Below are 23,870 nucleotides of genomic sequence, written 5' to 3'. Positions count from 1 at the left end.
ACCAGCTGGCGAGTGATAAATGAGACCAGACCCTGAGGAAACTATTTTCTATGTTGCATTAGAGTTTCTATGATATTGTTAACAATGAACATATATCTTGTATTTGAACAGGTCATCTTTCCATTCCCATTCCTATCCCATTTTCCTACCAGTTACAAGTTTTAAAACATTTAATTCCTATAACTTACTTTTCAAATCCTTTTGTCTCATTGAAATTAACTAAGATGCTGAAATTCTTCTACAACTAAACCAAACCAACAATAATTAAAACTTAATTTAAAATCCATGATCCTTTGAAAAGCTATCTACAATATTTGAGACCACTTGTTAAAATAAGGCACTGACTCCAACAAAAATCTTAACGGTTACTCAGTCTGCCTCAGTGAACAGTATTACTGACAGCAAAGTAAAAGTAACCCCCTGCTCAGACATGCCATCTGGTAAACAACAAGACTGGCTCTAAATTTTGCTCAATGGCAAATTAGGGAAAGAGCTTCTGTTAACTTATTTATTATTCAGCAACTGTCAGTCAATTTTCATTTCATCCATCCTTCTCTGTCAACCAACTGTAGCTTCTGAAAACCAATTAGCTGTGTGAAACCACTAAGCCACAGGAGATGGTTAAAAAGAAACCTTTAATCTAAAAGGGCATGGTCTAGAATGTGTGCAATTTCTTAGTCTAGGTTTGGTCCTTAAAATGTATAATTTTTTCTTGGAAAGGTTGGGGAATCGGGAATTTGAATTGGGAGCAAGTTACAGCTTGAGATTCAGCTGGGAGCTCAGAGAATTCGACCGTGTAGGTAGGATTTAAGCCTACCTGGTCAATACCTGTGGAGGAGGGGGAACTGCGCAGGCGCGAGTGACGTCAGCGTCGAGCGCGCACTTTAAAAGGCAGGACTTCTTTTCAGAGCGGGCAGCGTCGAGCGGGCAGCGGAGTCCGTGAAAGCAGAGTCCTGGGCTTTGGCTAAGTGGGCTTCGGCGCAAGGGGACTTCGGTAAGCTTGTGTGATTGCTCGCTGAGGGGAAGAAGGTAAGGTCGCTAGGTGCTTTTTAGACTTATTCTATTAATCCAGTTCAGGTATGGGGGAGACAGTCAGAGCAGTGGTGTGCTCCGTATGCAGTATGTGGGAAGTCAGGGTCAACACAGTTGTCCCTGATGACCACACCTGCAAAAGGTGCGTCCAGCTGCTGCTCCTATCAGACCGAGTTAGGGAGTTGGAGCAGGAGCTGGATGAACTACGGATCATTCGGGAGGTGGAGGCAGAGATAGATAGGAGTTATCAGGAGGTAGTCACACCAAAAAACCAAGAAGTAGGCAGATGGGTGACGGTCCAGAGGGGCAGGGGGAGCAGGCAGAGAGAGCAGAGCACCCCTGCGGCCATTCCCATTAACAATAAGTATACCGTACTGGATACTGTTGATGGGGATGACCTACCAGGAATGAGTTGTAGTGGTCCTGCCTCTGGCACAGAGGTTGAACCCTCAACTAGAAAGGGGAGGAGGGAAGAGAAGAGAGCGATAGTTTTAGGGGACTCTATAGTTAGGAGGGCAGATAGGAGATTTTGTGGGGCAGATCGGGAGTCTCGGATGGTATGTTGCCTCCCTGGTGCCAGGGTCCGGGACATCTCAGATCGGGTGCAGGCTATTCTTGAGAATGAGGGCATGAACCCAGATGTAGTGGTCCATGTAGGGACCAATGATGTAGGTAAGGTGAGTGAGGGGGTCCTGCTTAGAGAGTTCAGGGAGTTAGGAGTGAAGCTGAAAGGCAGGACCTCCAGGGTGACAATCTCGGGATTGCTACCTGTGCCACGTGCGAGTGAGGCGAAGAATAGAATGATTATGCACATTAATACGAGGCTGAGAGCATGGTGCAGGAAGGAAGGGTTCAGGTTTTTGGATAATTGGTCTTTGTTCCAGGGACATTGGGATCTGTTTCGAAGGGATGGTCTACATCTGAACCGGAGGGGTACTAACATTCTTGCAAGAGTATTTGCCAGTGCTGCTCGGGGGGGTTTAAACTAGATGTGCAGGGGGCAGGGATCCAGATCCAGAGGGTTGGTCAGAAGGTGCATGGGGTTAAATGTGTACAAGGCTTGGGTGATCTTGAGAAGGTCATCAAAATTCAGGGTGCAATTTGCTCGATGGAAGTTCAAGGAGCTGGGTTAGGTACAGTAGACAGTGTTTTAAGCAAAGAGAGGAGGAATGGGCTAAGAATTCTATACTTGAATGCGCGTAGTGTCAGAAATAAGACAGATGAGCTTGAAGCTCAGATGAAAATGGGGAACTACGATATTGTTGGGATAACGGAGACATGGCTGCAAGGGGATCAGGCCTGGGAATTGAGTGTACCAGGGTATATGTGCTATCGTAGAGACAGAAATATGGGAAGAGGGGGTGGGGTGGCCCTGTTGGTGAGGAATGAGATTCAGTCCTTAGCAAGAGGTGACTTGGGAACAGGGGAAGTAGAGTCTGTGTGGATTGAGCTGAGGAACAGTAAGGGTAAAAAGACCCTAATGGGTGTTGTGTACAGGCCCCCAAACAGTAGCGTGGATATTGGGTACAAGTTGATTAGGGAGTTAACATTGGCATGTGCTAAAGGTAATGCAGTCATTATGGGAGATTTCAACATGCAGGTGAACTGGGAGAATCAGGTAGGTGCTGGACCCCAGGATAGGGAGTTTGTGGAGTGTCAAAGGGATGTATTTTTGGAACAGCTTGTGCTTGAGCCAACCAGGAACGAGGCTATTTTGGACTTGGTGATGTGTAATGAACAGGAATTGATAAGTGATCTTGAAATAAAGGAGCCATTAGGAAGTAGTGATCATAACATGATAAGTTTTTATCTACAATTTGAGAGGGATAGGGGCAGATCAGAGGTGTCAGTGTTGCAATTAAATAAAGGAGACTATGGAGCCATGAGGGAAGAGCTGGCCAAAGTTAAATGGGCGGATGCCCTGGCAGGAAAGACAGTGGATCAGCAGTGGCAGATATTCTTGGGCATAATACAAAAGATGCAAATGCAGTTCATTCCAATGAGAAGGAAGGATTCAAAGAGGGGGAAGGGGCCACAGTGGTTGACAAAGGAAGTCAGAGATTGTATAGCATTAAAGAAAAAGAAGTATGACAGGGCTAAGATGAGTGGGAATACAGATGATTGGGAAAGTTTTAAGGAACAGCAGATCTTAACTAAAAAAGCAATACGGAGAGAAAAAATCAGGTATGAGCTCAGTTTAGCCAGGAATATAAAAGGGGATAGCAAAAGCTTTTTTAGCTATGTGAAGAGAAAGAAGATAGTTAAGAACAATGTTGGCCCCTTGAAGAATGAATTGGGAGAAATTGTTATGGGAAACAGGGAAATGGCAACAGAATTTAATGCATACTTTAGATCTGTCTTCACCAGGGAGGACACAAGCAATCTCCCAGATGTATGGATGGGCCAGGGTCTTAAGATATCAGAGGAATTGAGACAGATTGACATTAGGAAAGACACTGTGATGAGTAGACTGGTAGGACTGAAGGCTAATAAATCCCCGGGTCCAGATGGTCTGCATCCGAGGGTTCTAAAAGAGGTGGCTCAGGAAATTGCGGATGCATTGGTAATCATTTTCCAATGTTCCTTAGATTCAGGATCAGTTCCTGAAGATTGGAGAGTGGCTAATGTTGTCCCACTTTTCAAGAAGGGAGGGAAGGAGAAAACAGAGAACTATCGCCCTGCTAGCCTAACGTCAGTCGTGGGGAAGATGCTTGAGTCCATTATTAAGGACGAAATAGTGGCACATCTAGATGGCAGAAATAGGATTAGGCCGAGCCAGCATGGATTTATCAAGGGCAAATCATGCTCGACTAATCTGTTGGAGTTTTTTAAGGGTGTAACAAGGATGTTAGACGAGGGTAAGCCAGTAGATGTTGTGTACCTGGATTTTCAGAAGGCATTCGATAAGGTGCCACATAGGAGATTGGTGAGTAAAATCAGAGCTCATGGCATTGGAGGCAGGGTTTCAACATGGATAGAAAACTGGTTGGCAGATAGAAAGCAAAGGGTAGCAGTGAATGGGTGTTTCTCAGACTGGCTGGAGGTGACTAGTGGGGTACCACAGGGCTCTGTATTGGGACCACAGCTCTTTATGATTTATGTCAATGATTTAGATGAGGGCATTGAAAACTATATCAGCAAGTTTGCTGACGATACTAAACTGGGTGGCAGTGTGACATGCGAAGAGGACGTTAGGAGAATACAGGGAGGCTGAGTGAGTGGGCAGATACTTGGCAGATGTCATTCAATGTGAATAAATGTGAAGTTATCCACTTTGGAAGCTGGAACAAGAGGGCAGAGTATTGTCTGAACGGTGTCGAGTTAGGTGAGGGAGAAATGCAAAGAGACCTAGGAGTCCTAGTTCACCAGTCAATGAAGGTGAATGAGCAAGTGCAACAGGCAGTGAAGAGGGCAAATGGAATGTTGGCCTTTGTTACAAGGGGAATTGAATACAAGAGCAAGGATGTTCTTTTGCATTTGTACAGGGCCCTGGTGAGACCACACCTGGAGTATTGTGTGCAGTTTTGGTCTCCAGGTTTAAGGAAGGACATTCTGGCAATTGAGGAAGTGCAGCGTAGATTCACTAGGTTGATTCCTGGGATGGCAGGGCTGTCTTACGCAGAGAGATTGGAGAGATTGGGCTTGTACACGCTGGAATTGAGGAGATTGAGAGGGGATCTGATTGAAACGTTTAAGATAATTAAAGGATTTGATAGGATTGAGGCAGGAAATATGTTCCTGATGTTGGGAGAGTCCAGTACCAGAGGGCATGGATTGAGAATAAGAGGTCAGTTATTTAAAACAGAGTTGAGGAAGAGCTTCTTCTCCCAGAGAGTTGTGGAGGTGTGGAATGCACTGCCTCAGAAGACGGTGGAGGCCAATTCTCTGGATGCTTTCAAGAAGGAGCTGGATAGATATCTGATGGATAGGGGAATCAAGGGATATGGGGACAAGGCAGGGACTGGGTATTGATAGTGAATGATCAGCCATGATCTCAGAATGGCGGTGCTGACTCGAGGGGCCGAATGGTCTACTTCTGCACCTATTGTCTATTGTCTATTGTCTAATAGGGAGTGAGGAAACTGGAGAAGAGAATTATTCATCATTGCAATTTGCTAGTATAGTATTACAAAAAGGATTAATATCTTGAATTCAATGTTTTAAAAATATCATGAAATTGCCCACTTACACTCAGTGGACAATTTATTAGGTACATCTTGTACCTAATAAAATGGTCACTGAGGGCAGGCTCATGCTGTTCTCTTGTTGTAACCCATCCACTTCAATGATCATGTGTGTTCAGAGATTCAGAGATTATATAAATAAATGCCCCTTACTTTTACACATCTACCCTAGGGAAAAGATTGTGACCATTCAGCTTATCTACACCCCTGATGACTTCAGATACCTCTATCAGGTCAACTTTCAGGCTCATACACTCCAGAGAAAGAAGCTCCAGCCTATCCTGTTTCACCTTTTAACTCAACTATTCCTGTTCTGGCTCCCGATCACCTTTAATACACTGATCTTTCAAAAACAGATCTACTTCCTCTTCAGATGGCCTTAATGATTAGCCTCCATGGCAATCTGGGAAAGAAAATTCCAGTGATTCAAAATGCTGTGCGAGAAATGCAGTTTTATTTGACCCTGCCATCCTTGCAACAGTGTCCCCATGTTGGAGGTTCTCCCAGTAATGGAAACATATCAGTATCTGCTCTGGCCTGCACCATAAACATGTTGTAAACAATCAGTTGCCACTTTATTTGTTACCTCCTGTATAGAGTAAAGTGGCTACCGAGTATGTTCATGGTCTTCTGTTGCTGTAGCCCATCCACTTCAAAGTTCAATGTGTTGTGTATTTAGATCTGCTCCTCTGTACACCGTTTTAACGAGTGGTTACTTAAGTTACAGTCGTCTTCCTGTCAACTTGAGCAAGTCTGGTCATTCTCCTCTGACCTCTCTCATTAACAAGGCATATTTGCCCACAGCACTGCTGCTCACTGGATGTTTTCTGTGTTTCTCACACCATTCTCTGTAGCCTTTAAAGATTGTTGTGCTTGAAACTCCAGGAGATCAGCATATCCCAGGAGAGCTGATGTTTGGATGATTTAAATGCCAGGCCAGATGGATTGAAAGGGCAGGGTTTTGAGACCAGAGGAGAGAGTCTGCTTGCTGCGTCGTGACATTAATTCCTTTCTTCACTGCACTCAGGCTGTGGGCCTGCTGCGGGCTCTGCAACTTTTACTCCATTGTGTTGAATTGATGCCGATGCTATGCCCTGCTCCGGCTGCTCCAGGCTTCGTACCCAAGGACTCGCTTTCATTCTAAACGTTACTTGCTTCGTTTTTCTTTTTTTTTCTTCTCTTTCTTGCTCTTTGGGCATTTGTCATATTTTTAAGGTTCTTTGCATTTCTTGGGTCTTATGGCTGTCTGTAAGGACAGGAATCTCAAGGCTGTATAATGTATACATACTTTGATAATAAATGTACTTTGAACTGGTCTGGCACCAACAATCATTCCAGTCAAAGTCACTTAGATCACATTACTTCCCCATTCTGATGTTTGGTCTGAACAATGACTGAACGTCTTGACCAAGCATACATGATTTTATGCATTGAGTTGCTGCCACATAATTGGCTGATTAGGTATTTGTACTAACAAGGTGTGCAGTGTACAGTGGCTATTGAGTGCAGAGTAACACTTTAATCAAATGTATCAACAAAAAAAATAATTTTTTGGAATCAGGAAAATATGAAAAATAATGAACTCTCAACAAAAAGCAAGGGAATATATTGATAGGCATGTTGAAAACTAATACTCCATTGAGATGATGCCTCTAAGCATCAAATTTACAGCTTAGATCTAAATCAGGCCTCGCGGGCTTTTCTTATCTTCTGTATTTAGGTTGGTTTATTAACAGTACCAGTGCATAAGCAGGCAAGGTCACAGGGAATCAAGAATTATCCACTATAGTAAGGGCAAATGGGTCCCAAAATAAACAATAACAAATGCAGATTAGAGGATATAACTTTAAAACAGATATAGTCAGAATTGGCACTAGTTCAATAGACCAGATGATTGCCGCGCTCCCCACCCCATACTCTAATTTGTGTGGATCTAGTAAACTCTAATTGGGAATGGAGACAGTGATTTTGCTGGACAGGCAGCAACGATGCAAGCTACTGACAACTGTGGTGAAAAATGAGAATTAGCACTAGGATCCACTGATGTGCATGCAGACACTAATCAATGAAAACCTCAAGACAACCCCTAAAAACATATTTTATTGCGGCAGAAAGTTTGTATTTATTACTAACTTTAGAATTTACCTAATTTGCTTATGTTAAGAAACTTACTTGTGCTGTCTAATCTGTTGTATTGAAAATCTTTTCACAGGATCATATTCAAGCATTCCTGCAAGGGCAGATAAAGATGCGTTAATAATTAAAAAAAACAACAATGATTTACTTCAAAAACAGCAGAATTTCTTTCTATCTTAGCAACATACTATCGTGGAATTTATTGAAATTTGTGATTTCTAGATCACTGTGACAGTGCTGCAACGCAAATGAAAAGGAAATAAAGGTGCAAGTAAAATTGCATCTCTCCTGTTCCCCAAGAGTCTGATATCATTGTCTGTTATAATTGCAAAGGCCATGAAAAGACTGGTTGCCAAAGTTCTGTGTTCCCATTAAAACCAGTGGTAATAATTCCAAATTAATAAAAAAAAAATCAGTACAACTGCTTAGAAATTGTAAATAATAATGGTGGTAAACATCAACACATCAATATTTTTCAAGAAAGCAAGAAATTGCCAACACCACAATTTAATGGGATTTCATTGACCTAGGAATAAATGCATTTACCATGTAGGGAGTTATTTATTTAATTTTAAAGAATGAATTGTTACTGTAAGACTTTAAATCATACAAAAAGTGAGTCAGTTTTATTTGTAGAACTAAAGTGATCAGCAGTTGATTGAAGTAAGATTGGCTTCACTTTTAATTGCTAGTTTTCCATAATCCTTCAGAAGGCAAAGGACTTGCTTAGGTTCAAACAACCCAGCTTATCAAAAATGCAAGACTGGTCACAAAAGTAAAATACTGATTAACAGTACAAGAATAAACTGCAAGACTGTGCTAGGCTGCCTATGTAATGCACAAAGGTATATTGCAAAAACAATTTCTCCAACTTGCAATAGCAACGCTATCCAATATTCAACATTTCTGAGCTGGATTTTTATTCCCATAATTTTTGTAAAGTGATTATACAAGAAAATAATTAAAAACTAAAACCAGTGCCTTTTCATAATCAGAATGGTATTTTTCTACATGCAGCAATAATCATCAACTAAATTTAATACAGATAACGCAACAAAAGATACGAAGGCAGCTGTAAGGGCTGATAGATATAAATGAACGCATTTCTTAGAGCGCACCCTTACATTCACGCTGTTTTGCAACTTTAAAACTTGTACATTTAGGAAGAATCTTAAAGTAGTAGAGGTTTTCAAAATGGCTACAATTCTTAGGAGTTTGAGCTCCAGAGTCATATTGATTTAAAAAGACAAATCCTGCTTGATAGATGCATCTTTCAGGGTGCTATGTATGGAGCAACTCACAGAGAAAGATTAACATGTACATTGGAGAAAGAATAGAAGTATATTAAATTAGAGGAAACACAATTAGCTCAAGTGAAGCATAAATATTGGCAAAGATATGCTGGGACAAATATCCTACCTCTGTGCTTCGAATACTTTATCAAACTGAAAGATTTACTTAGTTGTAATCTGATAGGCTGCTAAGAAGATTTACAAAGACATATCACATCAAAAAAAAAACAAATCACACATTTCTATGAAATTTTAGGTCACTTTTCTTGACCTGCAATGAAGATGGCACTAGTAGACAACACGACCAACATCAACGTTCTGTTGACAGTTCACAAAACTATCTCTTTTACTACTTTTTTAAAGTATGATTCTACTACTAAGCTGTGTGCGATTGGAAGCTGTGATTTACATTCTGATGGCATGTTCTGGAGCTGATTGAGCGATCTGGCGCTTTGCTGCCTCTAAAGAATAGCCTTGCTAGCGGCACTGTGCTGAACTCAACTAAACTAAATACTACTGGTTTGATGTTTGACATTCTGTGTTGTTCACTCGCTTTTTGCCATTTGCGCAATTTGGGTTTTTTTTGCGCAATTGGGTGTTGATGTTTCCTTGACTGGGTTCCACAGTGTTTTTTGCTTCATGGCTGTCAGCAGGTGAACAAACTCATAGCTGTGTTCTGTATACATACTTCGATAATAAATGTAACTTTGGATCTTTGAGTCTTAGCCAGCACACATTACAAATATCCTCTGAACAATCTCATATGGTTCATTACTGCTATTCAGAAGAGCAAATCTGATTTCCAAATACCCTCTGAAATAGCAATCCTAGAAATCCACTCTGTTCAAAAGCAATTACAGATAAACAATAAATGAATCTACCGGTGATACAGCATCCTCCAAAATAAATGAAACTCACTCTACATACTTTGATAAGCTAATAAACTTCAAGGTGATTTTATTTTTAGTAAATAGCATATTTAATCCTAATTCTGGTAAATGAAGGGAAAGAAAGAGCCAACAAAAAAGACTGTCTTGTACAGTTATTCAATAACACAATAATTAATAAAAGGCAAATTCAACAGAGTACCTTTCCACTACCTTTTCTTGTAATCTTAAACACAATTCAAAAATATTTTTCAATACAGAAGCAATTCTTACCAACAAGTCTCCCCATAAATTATATAAGCATGCCACCTAGTGTTAAGTGTCAGCTCTACATCTTCTGCAACTGGATCAAAACTGAAATAAGTTAAAGTTTGCATCCCATGCATTGCTTAAATATTCTGAGCGCTCTAATGCACAAGATTGAAGCAGATAACCAATAAGCAAGCATAGATAAAAAGCAAAAGAATGCTTTCTATGCTAGAAACATCACTCCAGATAGAATTGCTTACCCGTGTGACCAGGGATAACATTTCTGGCATTTGAATATATGCCACAAGAATTACATTACTGTTCAATCATGTTAATTTTTATAAGCTTTATTCAAACTGGAAGAGGACAAACTTATTACTTTGTAGATGTTACAGATGCTGCATTGGAACATCCAGCATCCCTTGGAGCACAGGAGAATGAGGGGAGATTTGATGGAGTTATACAAAATCATGAGTGGTATAGATAGGGTAAAGGCGAACCGGGTTTTTTCCACTTGGGTTGGGTGAGACTAGAACTAAAGGTCATAAGTTAAGGGTGAAAGGTGAAATATTTAAACTTCTTCACTCACAGCGTGGTGCAAGTGTGGAGCGAACAGCCAACGGAAGTGGTAGATACAGGTTCAAATACAAATTAAATGTTGTAAAAGTACATGGATGAAAGGGTATGCAACTTCATGGTTCAAGTCAACACACACAGAATGCAGGAAGAACTCAGCAAGTCAGGCAGCATCTGTGGCAATGAATATACTTTTTGACATTGCGGGCCAAGACCCTTTTTCTGGACTGTAAAAGGAGGAAAGGTGACAAAATAAAAAGATGTGGGGGGAGGGGAAGGACAGCTGGAAGGTAATAGGTGAAGCCAGGTGGATGGGAAAGATAAAGAGCTGGAGACTGACAAAGGAGAAGAGAGTGAACCTTGGGAGAAAGGGAAGGAGGAAGAGAGGATGGGGGTTGATAAGCAGGCAAGAAGAGGAAAGAGGCCAGAGTGGGGAAATCCCAGATTGCAGGAAGGATACATGGCTGTGATAGCGAGTCCAGGTGAGTACATGGACAAAGAGTAAGAGGGCCGCAGAGATCACAGAGAGGGAGCAGATGGAACAAGGCAGAAAAGCAGTTTGGCATGAACTACATGGGGCAAAGAGCCTTGTTCTGTGCTGTGGTGCTCGATGACTCTGCAATGCATTTTTGCTTGCTTTTGATCTGAGGGACTCAAGCAGGCAGTATTCAGTGCCTATCCTGAGAACATTAAGCTAACTATTAACTGTAGAACTGAAGTTACAATTGGCACAAATTGGGAAGGGGATATCTCAGTACCATTGAAACCAAGTTTTGATGGATTGTGATAAATTTCTTAATAATAAAGAGCAGGGTAGAAACTGAGAACTTTCACATAAAATAGCCATTATATTATAAACACTCCAGAAGATATGTTTTTTTAGCATAAATAACTACATTTTCCTCATCAGACCTACATTAGCTTGTTGGTGCATCTCAGGGCATGTTGCTGCCACTGGACTCATTTTATTAACGTTTACTCAGATTGAAGAGACACAACAAAGTCAAATTTCAAATGGACTCCTCACAGCTGTAGCAAATCACAGATGCTGAAACTCTAAAACAGAAATGCAAGAGGTCCTCAGAAGATGAGAGTGCAATGGATGAAAAAAACTCAGTCAGCAGATCATCAACCTTAGAAAGATAAACGGATCAAAATGTACAAGACAATAGTCTTCATCCACCAGTAAAACTTTAAGTGAACAACTCCAAAAATTATTCCGGTAACATATTTAAGTTGCCCATACATAGATGTACTGTTTGAAAGTGTAAATTTTATTTTTTTTAACTATGAGATTTAAATAATAAAACTATATTTCACTATTTCAGATAACTGTATTGATTCTGCAGATGCTGAAAATCCAGAGCAACACACATAAAACGCTGGAGGAGCTCAGCAGCTCAGGCAGCATCTATGAAAATGAACAAATAGTCAGTATTTCAAGCCAAGATCTGAGTCCCGATGAAGGGTTTGGCCTGAAACATCAGCAGTTTATTCATTTCCATAGATGCTGCCTGACCTGCTGAGTTGATCCAGCATTTTGTGGTTTGCATTGTATTGACAGATTTTGTTTTAGTAATTTTAATCAAAATTCTTGAGCTCTGAAACACAAATAATATTCATTTTTACATTTAAACTATTGGGAGCTGCTTGGATTTTGCTTTACAAAAAAAATTTTCCGGGAATATAAATTATTTCTATATCAAGAAATATGTAAAGCGTTATTTTAAATTTTGAGAACATGTTCAGACTGCATGCCCCCTACTGCTTCTTTATGGTACTGTTTTCAGTCTACATAAAAGGGATAAACAATCTACACTATCCTTTACTTATCTCAAGTATAGTCCCAAAATAAATATTCATATTTAATCATATTCAAAGCTGGAAACTTATTCAATATGATGGAACAATTTAACATTCGGTTTATTCCCTCCAAGAAACCTTTACCTTTCTTTTGAAAGATATCAGCAGACACCTTTTGCTGACGTAAACCAGCACTTCCCCAATTTCCACTTTAAAAATATTATGATTTTTTTTTAAAGTTGTAGAACAATTTTACTTGCCAAGAAATTGAATCATATAGCATCTTACACTGTGTGATCATGTCACCCCCACCCCCTCCCCGTTATACTCAATAGTGTTCCACGTACAAAACAGGTATCACTCAGAAGACAATGATGCTTAAACTAAATTATTTGTGGCTGTAACAGTCTGGAAGCAAATTGAAAGTTACTTTCCAGGTTTTCACAAAGCTCTATTTTTTCTTTACTTACCTCGTAATAAATCTGTCAACAACGGTCCACATTCTTCTGGAATGGTATACTCCCCTTTCCCTATGTTTTCAAATAATTTGTAGATGTTATCCCCCTCAAATGGATAAAGACCAGTTGTAATGTTGTATCTGAAAAACAAAAGACGTTAAGGGAGTGTGTCACAATATGCAACTGCACAAAACTTCAGTGGCAGTTCAGTGCCCTTCATACTGCAAATCTGTAGCCTAATATACTAACATATGGTAAAACAAGTATGCAGATTTCTTTTTAAACAAGCTGAAATAAAATTAAGGGATTAATTTGCAAGGATTGAAACTTTCAATGTCTCCACCAGATTTGCAGAATGTACTTCGGAAAAAAGAAATACTAGTTCATCACAATAGTAGGCTATTCTCCATGGTTTTGTTATATATCTTTCAGTTACTGGCGAAATTCAGTAACGTGCAGTTTAATTGAGCATATAAAATGGATAAGCTGAAAACTGCAGATCCTAGGAATGTGACAAAAATCAGAAAATGCCAGAAATACTCAGCAGGTTACACACCATCTGCAGAGAGAGAAAAGCCAAAGATAATGTTCCCGGGCAAAGACCTTTTATCAAAGCCTGTTCTGGAAAAAAAGGTTAGCAATACAAAACACTTTAGTAATCAGAAGTTGGTTAAATATTTCTGTAAGGGAGTTTCAGCTTTAAAATGTTGCTAAATTACCCTGCAAAATGCAGATTTTTTTTACATTTTATACATCAAAAGTTAAGTAGAACATTTCTTACAATGTCACCCCTGCAGACCAAATGTCCACCTTGAACCCTGAAAATGTATCTAGTCCATTTGCAATTTCTGGAGGCTGGAATGCTGGTGATCCTTGACTCGTCCTACAAGTATCATCCTCTGCAAAAGGGTGTAATGCCTGAAATAACGAGAATTGAAAAGAAAAGTTATTCTTTTTGGATAAATGTGGAAAAAGAAAGGCACATTAGAATTCATGATGTTCCAATTTCAACAACAAACCTCATCATATCACATATTACTATTTATCAGTTCTCAATTGAAATATTTAAAATCAATGCGCAATACGTTAAAATATTGAAAAACAAACAAAATGCAAACTTTGCTTTTTTTAAAAAATGGTGGCCTCTGACCAAGGGCAAAATTAATGCTCTGCCTTCACTTTAAAGACTGAAAGGAACATATTCTCCCAGTTTAATTAATAAAATTATGACACTAAAAATGTAAATCTGCAGTAAGCCATTGATCTTTTGAAGTAGAATATTATGAGCTCTAGGAAAGGTGAACCAGTCACCAAAAGCTGAATTAGCATTTGAACAAGCCCGACATATAAAATACATTTAGGAGCCATCCAAAAAATAAAAGATCATTCAGTTAATAGCAATCCCCAAAATCAGATTACATGGCAGTTTTACCCCTAGCATCACAAAACTGAAGTTTGTTTCAAATTGGAGTAAATCATAATTGCACATTTCAACATCAAATCACTCCAATTAGGGAACTCAATTGGTCACTTCCTTGTGTAAATAAACATTATTGATCTCTAAATGGGCTTGCACCTGAACTCCAGATCCCAGAATAAGCATATAATCATATACTTTGTGCAAGTATATGAAACACTTGGCAACTTGCAACCAAGTTATCAATGACTGATCAAAACTACTACCCTTTCACTGCTTTTGCACTACAGCAATACAGAAAGTTCTAGCTACTTGTTTTATTCCAACTAAATTTTACCATCTTCCTTTAATCTGCTTAACTATAATTGTCTTATATCTTTCTTTTCCATTGTCCTCTTTTTAGTACCAATTTAATATTTCTGTAGGGTTTTTAAAACTCTTCCTCCTTTAATCAAAAATAATGTCAAAATCTGCTCTCTAAGTACTTCCTGAAGGCACTGCATTTGGCCTTAAACCAGTATATTTCAGGAACCTTGAAACAAATTTACAGTACTTCCCAAACTTCAACAAATATAAGCATACTGTGAAACATATCAAAGTCCAGTATAGGGGATTGCAAGATGAATGATTTGCTGACCAATTTTTTGTTGATTTTCTTAACTTTATCTTTGGTTATTCTTTACACACTATTTGGTACCTCTATGAAAGCAAAAATCAGTCTTAACTGAGGCAATGATCAAGTACATTTATTTTAGCCAAAAGAACATTAAAAGGACTCCAACCACACCAATGCAAGGGTAGAAAGGGAAACCATGCTTCGCTAATGAAGAGCTAAATAAGACTCCTTTCTCTTCCACTGCTGAAGAACATTGCCTGTAGACATCGATTCAACAACAGTATAATTTCACCAGTCCTTCACTGTCTCTGCATTATCAGTACAAGTACCCAGGATGCAATTTTAAATGATATGCAGGAACAATTTCATTCAAATAACATAGCACCTGAAACACTCAGCAGATTAAGCATTAATTGTAGAAGCAGGTATAGACTGATACTTCAAGTGGAAAATTCTTCCTTCCGAGTCCCTCTTCATGTCTTCAACCTAATATTTTTTTTCTCTGCCTCTTTCCATGAATGCTGCTTGAACTGCTGAGTGTGCTTCCAGAGTTCAGTTTTTATTCCAGGTTTCCAGAATCTGCAGTTTCTTTTTAAATTCTGACCTTTCTACAACCTGTAGGATAAAATTGCTAATATAGATGCGGAAAAAAGGAAGAAAAGGTGCAAAAGAATTAAGCAAGACATTTATTTTTAAGAGGATCGGTAGTGATGGTTTTGAAAGAAAGTGATCAAGGAAGAATAATGGAGGTATAGTTCAATTTTCAGAGGTTTTTATGGCAAAGGTGTTGGAGCAGGAGATGGGATTAATGGGCAAAATTAGTTCCAAAAACACATGAGAATCGAAGGAAAGAAATGGGATGAGAACTAGAGGTGGAGCCAGAGGCCAGGGTGGAGAAGGGATTTGGTAATGATAGGATTTAATACATAAAGAAATACATAATCTATATAGAAATATAGAATATAGGAAAGAAATAGAATCACTTTGTAACAAGAAAGGCCATGAAAAGTGAAGGGACAGTAAATGAATGAAAGGAGCCCCTGCACTGCAGTACTGAACTCTTGAAAACTCATCATTAACCTTCCCCTTTCTGTTCCCCGCCCCCCACCTTCATCAAGCAGAAGATACAAAAGCCTGAAAGCACATATCACCAACTTCCAGGACAGATCCTATCCTACTATTAAAAGATTATTGAACAGTAGTACAAAATAATGCTCTTGACCTCAATCCATCTCATCATGGCCTTACACCTTATTGTCTGCCCGAACCAACGCTCGCTCTAAATTTATTTATTTATTTATTTATTCGTTCTACAGCTGCAAGGACCACCACAAAGCAGTGAAATTGTTTGAAGCAGGAATTTTGTTTTTTTTTAATTATTATGTTTATTTATTTTAAACACACACGGCCTGAAAACTGCAATACACTTTAAATATGCATACTATGAATATTTAGAGTGAAAATTGAAAAAATACATACTTTTGATTTTATTATTTGAAGGGTGTAATGAAATACAGGTACAGTACAACAAAAAAAATCTTGCTCATTTTGTAAACTTTTTCTTGTCTGTCTTTAGTCCAGCTGGGTGGCAACAAAGGCTATGTGTGTGGGAACATTTCAGTTACGGCGCGACCGTGCACCTGCACAGCTTTCTGCATACCTGTAACTTTATTCAGCATTCTGTTGTTTGTCCTTTGTACTACAGTACCTCAAAGTACCGATGTGATGGAATGATGACATACAAAACTAAGTTTTCACTGTGCCTCAGAACATGCCATAATAATAAATGAATTCACCAAGTTTTTTAACAAAAATCTGTAGAACTAGAGTAAAGTCATCTTCAACCCAATGGGGACGATTAAGAAAATTCAAATTGCTGAAAACAATTTCAAGGTTAATCCCTTGGGAAAATTTCTTTGTAACAAGTTTCAAAATAGATCGAACACTATTTTTTGAAACTGTACATTTTATTTTCACTAATGCAGTTGCTGAATTTGGGAACAGGGCTTCACTGTACCAAATACAGTCATCTGTGGAATTGGCCATTAGCAAATTCTGAACAAGTAGCACTGCATTGAGTAGCCCCTTGTCAATTTTCTGGGAGCTGCCTTCCATTGAAAGATAGAATCTGGAACCATGCTGGATGAAACAGACTGATCTGTGTGCAGGCAACCAACAAGTTTTGATGGTTTGTCAGTTCAGTGGAAAATCCTCCCTTACAAGATTTAATCCTAATCTTAAAGGTTTATAAGTGGAAAAGTAATTAGGCCACAATAAAAGAACAAATCAATGTAAGTACGGAGACTATTACCAAAAAAATCTTTTGGGGGACCAAGGATAAATTAGCTATTTCCCATGGTTATGGCAATTATCCAAATTCTGAAAAGTAATATTTCCTCAATTCATGAGATTTAAATCTACAGAGAATCAGGGGAAAATGAGGAAATCAAGGTCTTAAGGACCATTTTACAAAGCTGAAAAACACAAGGAATGTTGAGCATCCTTCTTGCTCCAAAGCTGTAGCACCTGGACTTAATGACCATAATGTGATAAAAATGGTAGCAAAACTATCAATACAGGTGCAATGAGCTAAGTGGCTTCCATCTGTGCTGTTATTCAGCCTTGCTGCCACAAAGGACACGACTTCCACTGGAGGTGGCACCAAGGTTGGTCGTGTTACGAATACTGTGGAAGGCTTTGTCTGAATGGGACTATATATTTTTTGGCAAAATTACAACTCACTAATGATGTCCACAGTTAACAAAGTTCTGAATTTTTATTTTTCTTGAGGTAGATAAAACTATTGAAGATGAAAATACTCCTTTGGTTTATTAATTATCATAACACACTACATTAAACAGTGACTTAGGAATGGAACCACATTCAAAGAAAATAAGTAGCAACTGATATAGGGGTGCACTTGTACAATACAGTACACAATCTGAAGAAGGATACATACTTCAGCTACTCCTAGGTCTGAGATTTTCAAAGTGCCATCCGTCGTTAGCAGAAGGTTCCCTGGTTTAATATCTTTGTGGACTATTCCTTGACTGTGCAAATATTCTAGACCATCAATTAATTGGCAGAAGTACCTGTGGAAATTATTTTAAGAAGCAAACATATTACATGCAACAGCTGATGAAAGATGTTTTGGCCTTTAGAGCATAAATATAAATGAGAAATACCAATATTTACTAAAACAAAAATATTCTTATATAGCGGCTAAGTATATGCATAAGATATAAAGAAATAATCACAATTCCCCCCCCTCCCCTGGTTTCTGGTTACAATATATCCATTGGTAGGGGGTCTTAATCAGCTTCACAACAGCAAGGTCTATATAATAGAAAAGCAAATCCATCCTCCAGACATAAGCAACCTTCACTCCTGTTTATATTTAACATTACACAAGCTCGTTTAGAAGTTAGCAAGATTTATTTAGTGAACCACTGAGAATATTTCTAGGTAAAATCAAACACGGCATCAGCAACAAATGTCCTAGGACAGCAACAATGACAAAACAAACCCAGGAAAGGTCCATAGTTTTAAATATTTATTAGTAGTCAGAGATCAATGGAAATGCAGATTCATTCTCACTGTTCTTGATATTGTAAAACAGTGGCAGAACTCAAGGCAAGTACATTTTCACAGCAAGAGAGGTACCAGAATAAATCAATTGTCTGCTCATCATGCTGCTCTTTTAGTACACTACCCAGAATATAAATGTTCAGGGTTTTTTTTGTTAATCATCTAGTAATAGAACTCTTGATAAATTGGCATTAATAACCAGCACCCATTTGGCACAGTGTCTGCCACATAACAGAACTTTTACTGTATCATGCAAAGTTAAATTTAAGTCTGATTGGAATTGTTCACTTGTGTGTGAAATAAGCAATATAATGATTTGCATTTGATGACATCATACCAGGCATTTAATAGTCTGCTTTTGATAAGACTGGAAATACATTTAAGTATATGCAAAAATACAATAATGAGCTCAGAATACAAGGTACTACCTATTGCAGCAACATTATCATCAGTAGATACTGTGTTATGAAGTGAACATGCCAGTACAAGTGGTGCACGCGAGCTCAATTAGCAGCCAAGAGAAGTTTGGATAGGTACATGGATGGTAGGGGTATGGAGTGCTATTGGCCTGGTGCAGGTCAATGGGAGTAGACAGTTAAAATGGCTCAGCACAGACTAGAGGGACATGTTTCAGTGCTGTACTTTTCTCTGACACTAACTCAAAATGTAAAATATGTGGGATTAATTTATGTGAATAACTAACCCCATTGAAAGAATATCCACAGCAGACCTAAATTTCCAGCCATCAGTCATATGTTGGTAACAAGATAGTGCACTGTATTATTAATTCTCTCTGGGTAATAATCACCTATACTGGAAGATCATAATAGATTCTATTTCATGCACTTTTGTCCAGTAACAAAGTGGATATATTAATATTTTGTTATGCTTTCCAGCTATACATTAAACTTAGCTTACCCAAATTTAAATGTGTTAATTTAATTGTATAATCATTTATTCTATCATGTCCTGCACTAACACATTAATAATTATTTTGCAACCCAAGGCTTAAAACAAAAATCAGGAAATGAGTGCATGATGAATTAAACTTTGCAAGTCTATATTCAAGGGATAAATTTTTAAAGTAAAGATAAAAGTGACAACAAGCCAACTTCAAATCAACTGAAATTCTTACAAATGCTTTAAAACTGATGCCTCTATTTCAGTGGTGATGGTCAACATCAAACATTTAGGAAAATATTCTGCATTGAGATAACACACAAGAGACCAAATTTCAAGATATATGTCAGTAATATTAAACCTGCTTCCAATTTTGATTCTGACCTTTGTACTAATAACTTTAATTCTGAGTCAATAACTTGACATTGTCATTGACGTGGCACTTTAAACGAAAAATGAATTGTGTAAACAACCTAGTTTTTTTTTTAAGATGACTTTTTCCTGGTACTCAGACTTTCTAAAATGTAAGAACAAAGAACAATAAATTATGGAGGAACCAAGTATTTGAATGCCAGACCCAAAAAGATATGTAAAATATGCACGCTTACAAGTCTTTTATAGCATATAATTAAGGTTACCTACCCATGAGCTTGAAAGACTGGAAATTTCTTATCATTGACACTGTCCAACATTTCTTGCATTCCACACACACAATATTCCATTACCATATACGTTGGTCAAGTCAAGGAAAGAGTGGCACAAACGTATGACCAAATCAAACATTCGGGCATCTTATGCAGCTAAACAGCTAATATGCTACGACTTTAAAATATATAAATTTCACATCACTCAGTCAGTAATAAAAGGGATCTTGAAGGATCTGATTACTTAGTCAGATCTCTCAAAGCTGCCATACAAGGGCTGTTCCAAAGGTGTATAGTATGTTGGCTTCATTAGTCAGAGGACTGAGTTTAAGAGCCATGAAGTAATGTTGCAGCTCTATAAAACCGTGGTTAGACCACACTTGGAATAATGTGTTCAGTTCTGGCTGCCTCACTATAGGAAGTATGTGGGAGCTTCAGAAAAGGTGCAGAGATTAACCAAGAAGCTGCTGGGACTAGATAGCATGTCTTACGAGTATAGGATGAGCAAGCTAGGGCTTTGGAGAGGAGGAGGATGACAGGTGATTTGATAAAGGTGTAATAATGATTTTTTTCAAGGGCCAGAGACATGTCCCAAGGGTGGAAATAGCTAATATAAGGGGACATAATTTAAAGGTGACCGGAGAAAAGTACTGGGGTTACGTCAGAGGCAAGTTGTTTTTTTTTAAAAACACAGTAGTAGTTACGTGAATGCCTTGTCCAGAGTGGTGGTAGAGGTAGACACGTTCAGAACAATTAAGAAACTTTTAGAAAGGCATGTGGATGATCGAAAAAATGGAGTGCTATGTAGGAGGGATTAATCTTAAAAGGAGATTAAAAGGTCATGGGCTGAAGGGCCTGCACTAAGCTATAATGGTGTATGTTCTAATATAATTTGTTTCTAATATAATAGTGTGTTGGCGTGCAGTCAAGTAGTTAAAGTGTTGATCTAGTGATCTGAAGGTCGCTAGTTCCTCAGTTAAGGCAGCGTGTTTTGTCCTTGAGCAAGGCACTTAGCCACACATTGCTCTGCGACGACACCGGTGCCAAGCTGTATCAGCCCTTGCGCTTCCCTTGGACAACATCGGTGGTGTGGAGAGGGGAGACTTGCTGCATGGGCAACTGCCGGTCTCCCATACAACCCTGCCCAGGCCAACACCCTGGAAACTTCCCAAGGCGCAAATCCATGGTCCCTCAAGACTAACAGATGCCCATTATTAATTTGTTTTTTTATTATGTAAAGCAAATGTGAAAGAAGTAATTATTTTGGCATTTGCTCTCATCTCATTCTTTGCTCGAAGTTAACTACATTGTTTCAAATCATTGGAAGGATGAATGGAAGCAAATATTTGCATTTGAATAATGGCTTTATCGACAGAACATTTCATAAGACATGCAAAAGTAGAGTGACATAAAACATCACCAATAAAGGGCACTTCATGTATATTTCAAACTCATCCAATTAATTTCAATGTGATATTAAAATTATAGCAAATACAAAAGAATGGAATGAGCAGTCACAAATCTTCATCAATGAGGATGTACAGGAGCCTGAAGACCCACATTCAATGATTAGGAACAGCTTCCTCTCCTTCACCATCAAAGTTCTGAATGATTCATGAACCTGTACCTTGTTCTTTCATTTTTTTTGCACTATTTAATTTTGTAATTTATATATTTGTGTGTTTACACTGTAATGCTGCTGCAAAACAACAAATTTGTATAAACCTAATTTGAAATCTGTTTCTATTTTACAAGAGTTGAGTATCTTTAAAAAATGCTTTTCTTTCACATTAAGCAGAAATGGTAGATCATTTCTGCTTGAATACAATTTCAGTTCACATCCAAATACAGGAAGACATGCAAGGAGATATTGGACCAGGTCTACCATGAAGACATAAAATCTTGAAAATGACTCCACTGAAAATTTCTCAGAGATTCATGGGCGCTTCTGCAACATATCCCCATTACAGTTGTGACTTGTCTAAACAGCTCCCTGACCTGCTGATTTCCTCTAGCATTTTGAATGTACTGCTCTATACTTCAGCATCTGCCAAATCTTTTGTGCTTGTGACTTGTCTAAGGACACTTCTTTAGATGATCTCTGCCCTCTAGTAACTGGAACTGACCTACTTAGTTTATCAGATGGAAAAATTCTCATTGACGGCAAAATGGGATGTATAAAAACAGACTTTTCAATATTTTTCTGAAAGTAATTTTAATACAGGGGCACACACAGGATGAATGGAGAAAACAAAACATCGTTTAAAAAAGACACTTTTAAGGAATCGCCCTGGACATATACAATATTTAAAATTAATTTCTCAGGGCCAAAGTAATTGTCACTAGTCCTTACCTTGCGGTAATAATTCAACTGCATAATTTCAGTGCTTTTACAGCAAGCATAATGTGCAGGCAATTAAAATTTACATCAAACTGCAGATTTACTCAATGTAGAGTCAGCAAAGTGTGCAACAAGCACAGTCATGAGTGTGGTCACTAGTAATTATTGCTTGTTTTATAGTAAAACAGTCAATGCTTGCCACCTTCAATCTATCAATACAACTTCAAATTATGGATTTTTTTGAACATTTGAAACTAGCTTAGTATAGCAAACCTTTTAAATAAAAAGCATCTTAATAACTATTTGAAACAGAAAAGTTAGTCAAAGGTATTCATTTCAATAAATACCAGTCAATAAAGAAAATCTTAAGTTAAAGTTGCAGGGAACCATATATCATTGTAACTGTATTTGAATACTATAAAAATTAGGGGTGGTCTACAGATGTTAATACTAAGCTCAACTGAATATGCCTGGACTTCTGATTTTCTGTTTTATATTCTGCATTTTTGCTCTTTTTTTGTTGCCATTTGAGCCGTTTTTTGCGCGAGGAAAGATTTGAAGTTTTTTTTTAATGGGTTCCATGGTTTTCTTTGCTTTGCAGCCAACTGTGGGGAAGATGAATCTCAGAGTTGTATACTACATACCTGCTTTGATAGTAAATGGATTTTGAATCTTTGAAACAAACGCTCATGTTAGGATGGGATTTTAAAAAGTTAGAAAGCTCTGGACAAGGTGGCCCAAATTTGCTAACACAAATCTACAGAATCATTCACTATACTCTTCCCCTAAACTCAATGTGGGAGTGCTGAAATAAAATAGGAACTTGGTGAAATTCTATACCATTTTTGCAGTCTTATTTATATAGGATCTGTAAGTTCATTTACTTGAATAAAAATGTAATGGTTGTGAAGCTGAATAATACACCTGACAAAAAAGAATTCAACATGCTGTTATGCTTTTAGTTACCAAAAAATATTTACAAACAACTTAGTATTTTGTTAAATTGTTAATTATTAGAAAAGTTAACTCTTTTAGTTTTGAATGCTTCCAACCATTAGGGACTTCACAGATGACACAACCAGGAGGATACCTTGTTACCTGCATTCCTGGATTGTTCTCATCAACTCACACAGCATCTATGACATTAACCAGGCCCTGACATTGCTCCAAAGTGTAACCAGTTAACTTTGAGCAAAGCTAATTCAATTTTGTTTGATCATGAGAGGGCAAGAGCATCTTCATGGCAAATGTAAGAATGAGCAAAATTGGAGCTACTGTTTTATTCAGTCATGAAACTCTATTGGAAGTTAATTTATCTTCATTTCTGAAAAATTAAGAATGAGATTAATGTAGACACATGTTTACGTATTTTCAATCCTTATAATGATTAAACATCAACATCTACTGAAAGAAGAATCTACAAAAAAAAACGTGAATTGTCAACTGAAAGTACTGGGGCATTTACAAAGCAAACTTTTAAATGTACTTGACTTTGATGCTGAGGAAAGCGTAAGGAAATGTTCATTTAAATGCATGGGAAATTAGTGCACATTTTTGGCTAACTTAGCCATATATCATTCAAATTTCCAGTATAATAGTTCTCATGTTTCAAAGCATCATTTTGTACATTACTTTATTTACTCCAATCTAAAGAATTATGGGCCTTAGGTAACCCATGAACTTATAATTTAATGTACAAGTCTACTTTGAAGAATTCAGCACTAAATATGCCACCAAAAAAGGATAT

The 23,870-nt window shown here is 38.0% G+C and overlaps 1 protein-coding gene across 2 annotated transcripts in view; it reads right to left on the bottom strand.

The window, feature by feature from the left end:
* stk11 (serine/threonine kinase 11) overlaps window positions 1-23,870 on the bottom strand; it is a 144,227-nt gene that overhangs the window by 82,499 nt on the left and 37,858 nt on the right. For both annotated transcript variants that reach the window (XM_059991140.1, XM_059991138.1), the window contains exons 3-7: window positions 19,781-19,870; window positions 17,610-17,742; window positions 13,399-13,535; window positions 12,630-12,757; window positions 7,389-7,446 (exon numbers count right to left, since the gene is read on the bottom strand). In XM_059991140.1, coding sequence (XP_059847123.1) covers window positions 7,389-7,446; window positions 12,630-12,757; window positions 13,399-13,535; window positions 17,610-17,742; window positions 19,781-19,870 — 546 coding nt within the window. The remainder of the gene's footprint in view (window positions 1-7,388; window positions 7,447-12,629; window positions 12,758-13,398; window positions 13,536-17,609; window positions 17,743-19,780; window positions 19,871-23,870) is intronic.

The sequence above is a fragment of the Hypanus sabinus genome, chromosome 16, assembly GCF_030144855.1.
Source record: "Hypanus sabinus isolate sHypSab1 chromosome 16, sHypSab1.hap1, whole genome shotgun sequence".
In the NCBI taxonomy this organism is placed as follows: Eukaryota; Metazoa; Chordata; class Chondrichthyes; order Myliobatiformes; family Dasyatidae; genus Hypanus; species Hypanus sabinus.
The sequence above is the reverse complement of the archived record's forward strand: the minus strand, read 5'-3'. Positions and strand labels throughout refer to the sequence as shown.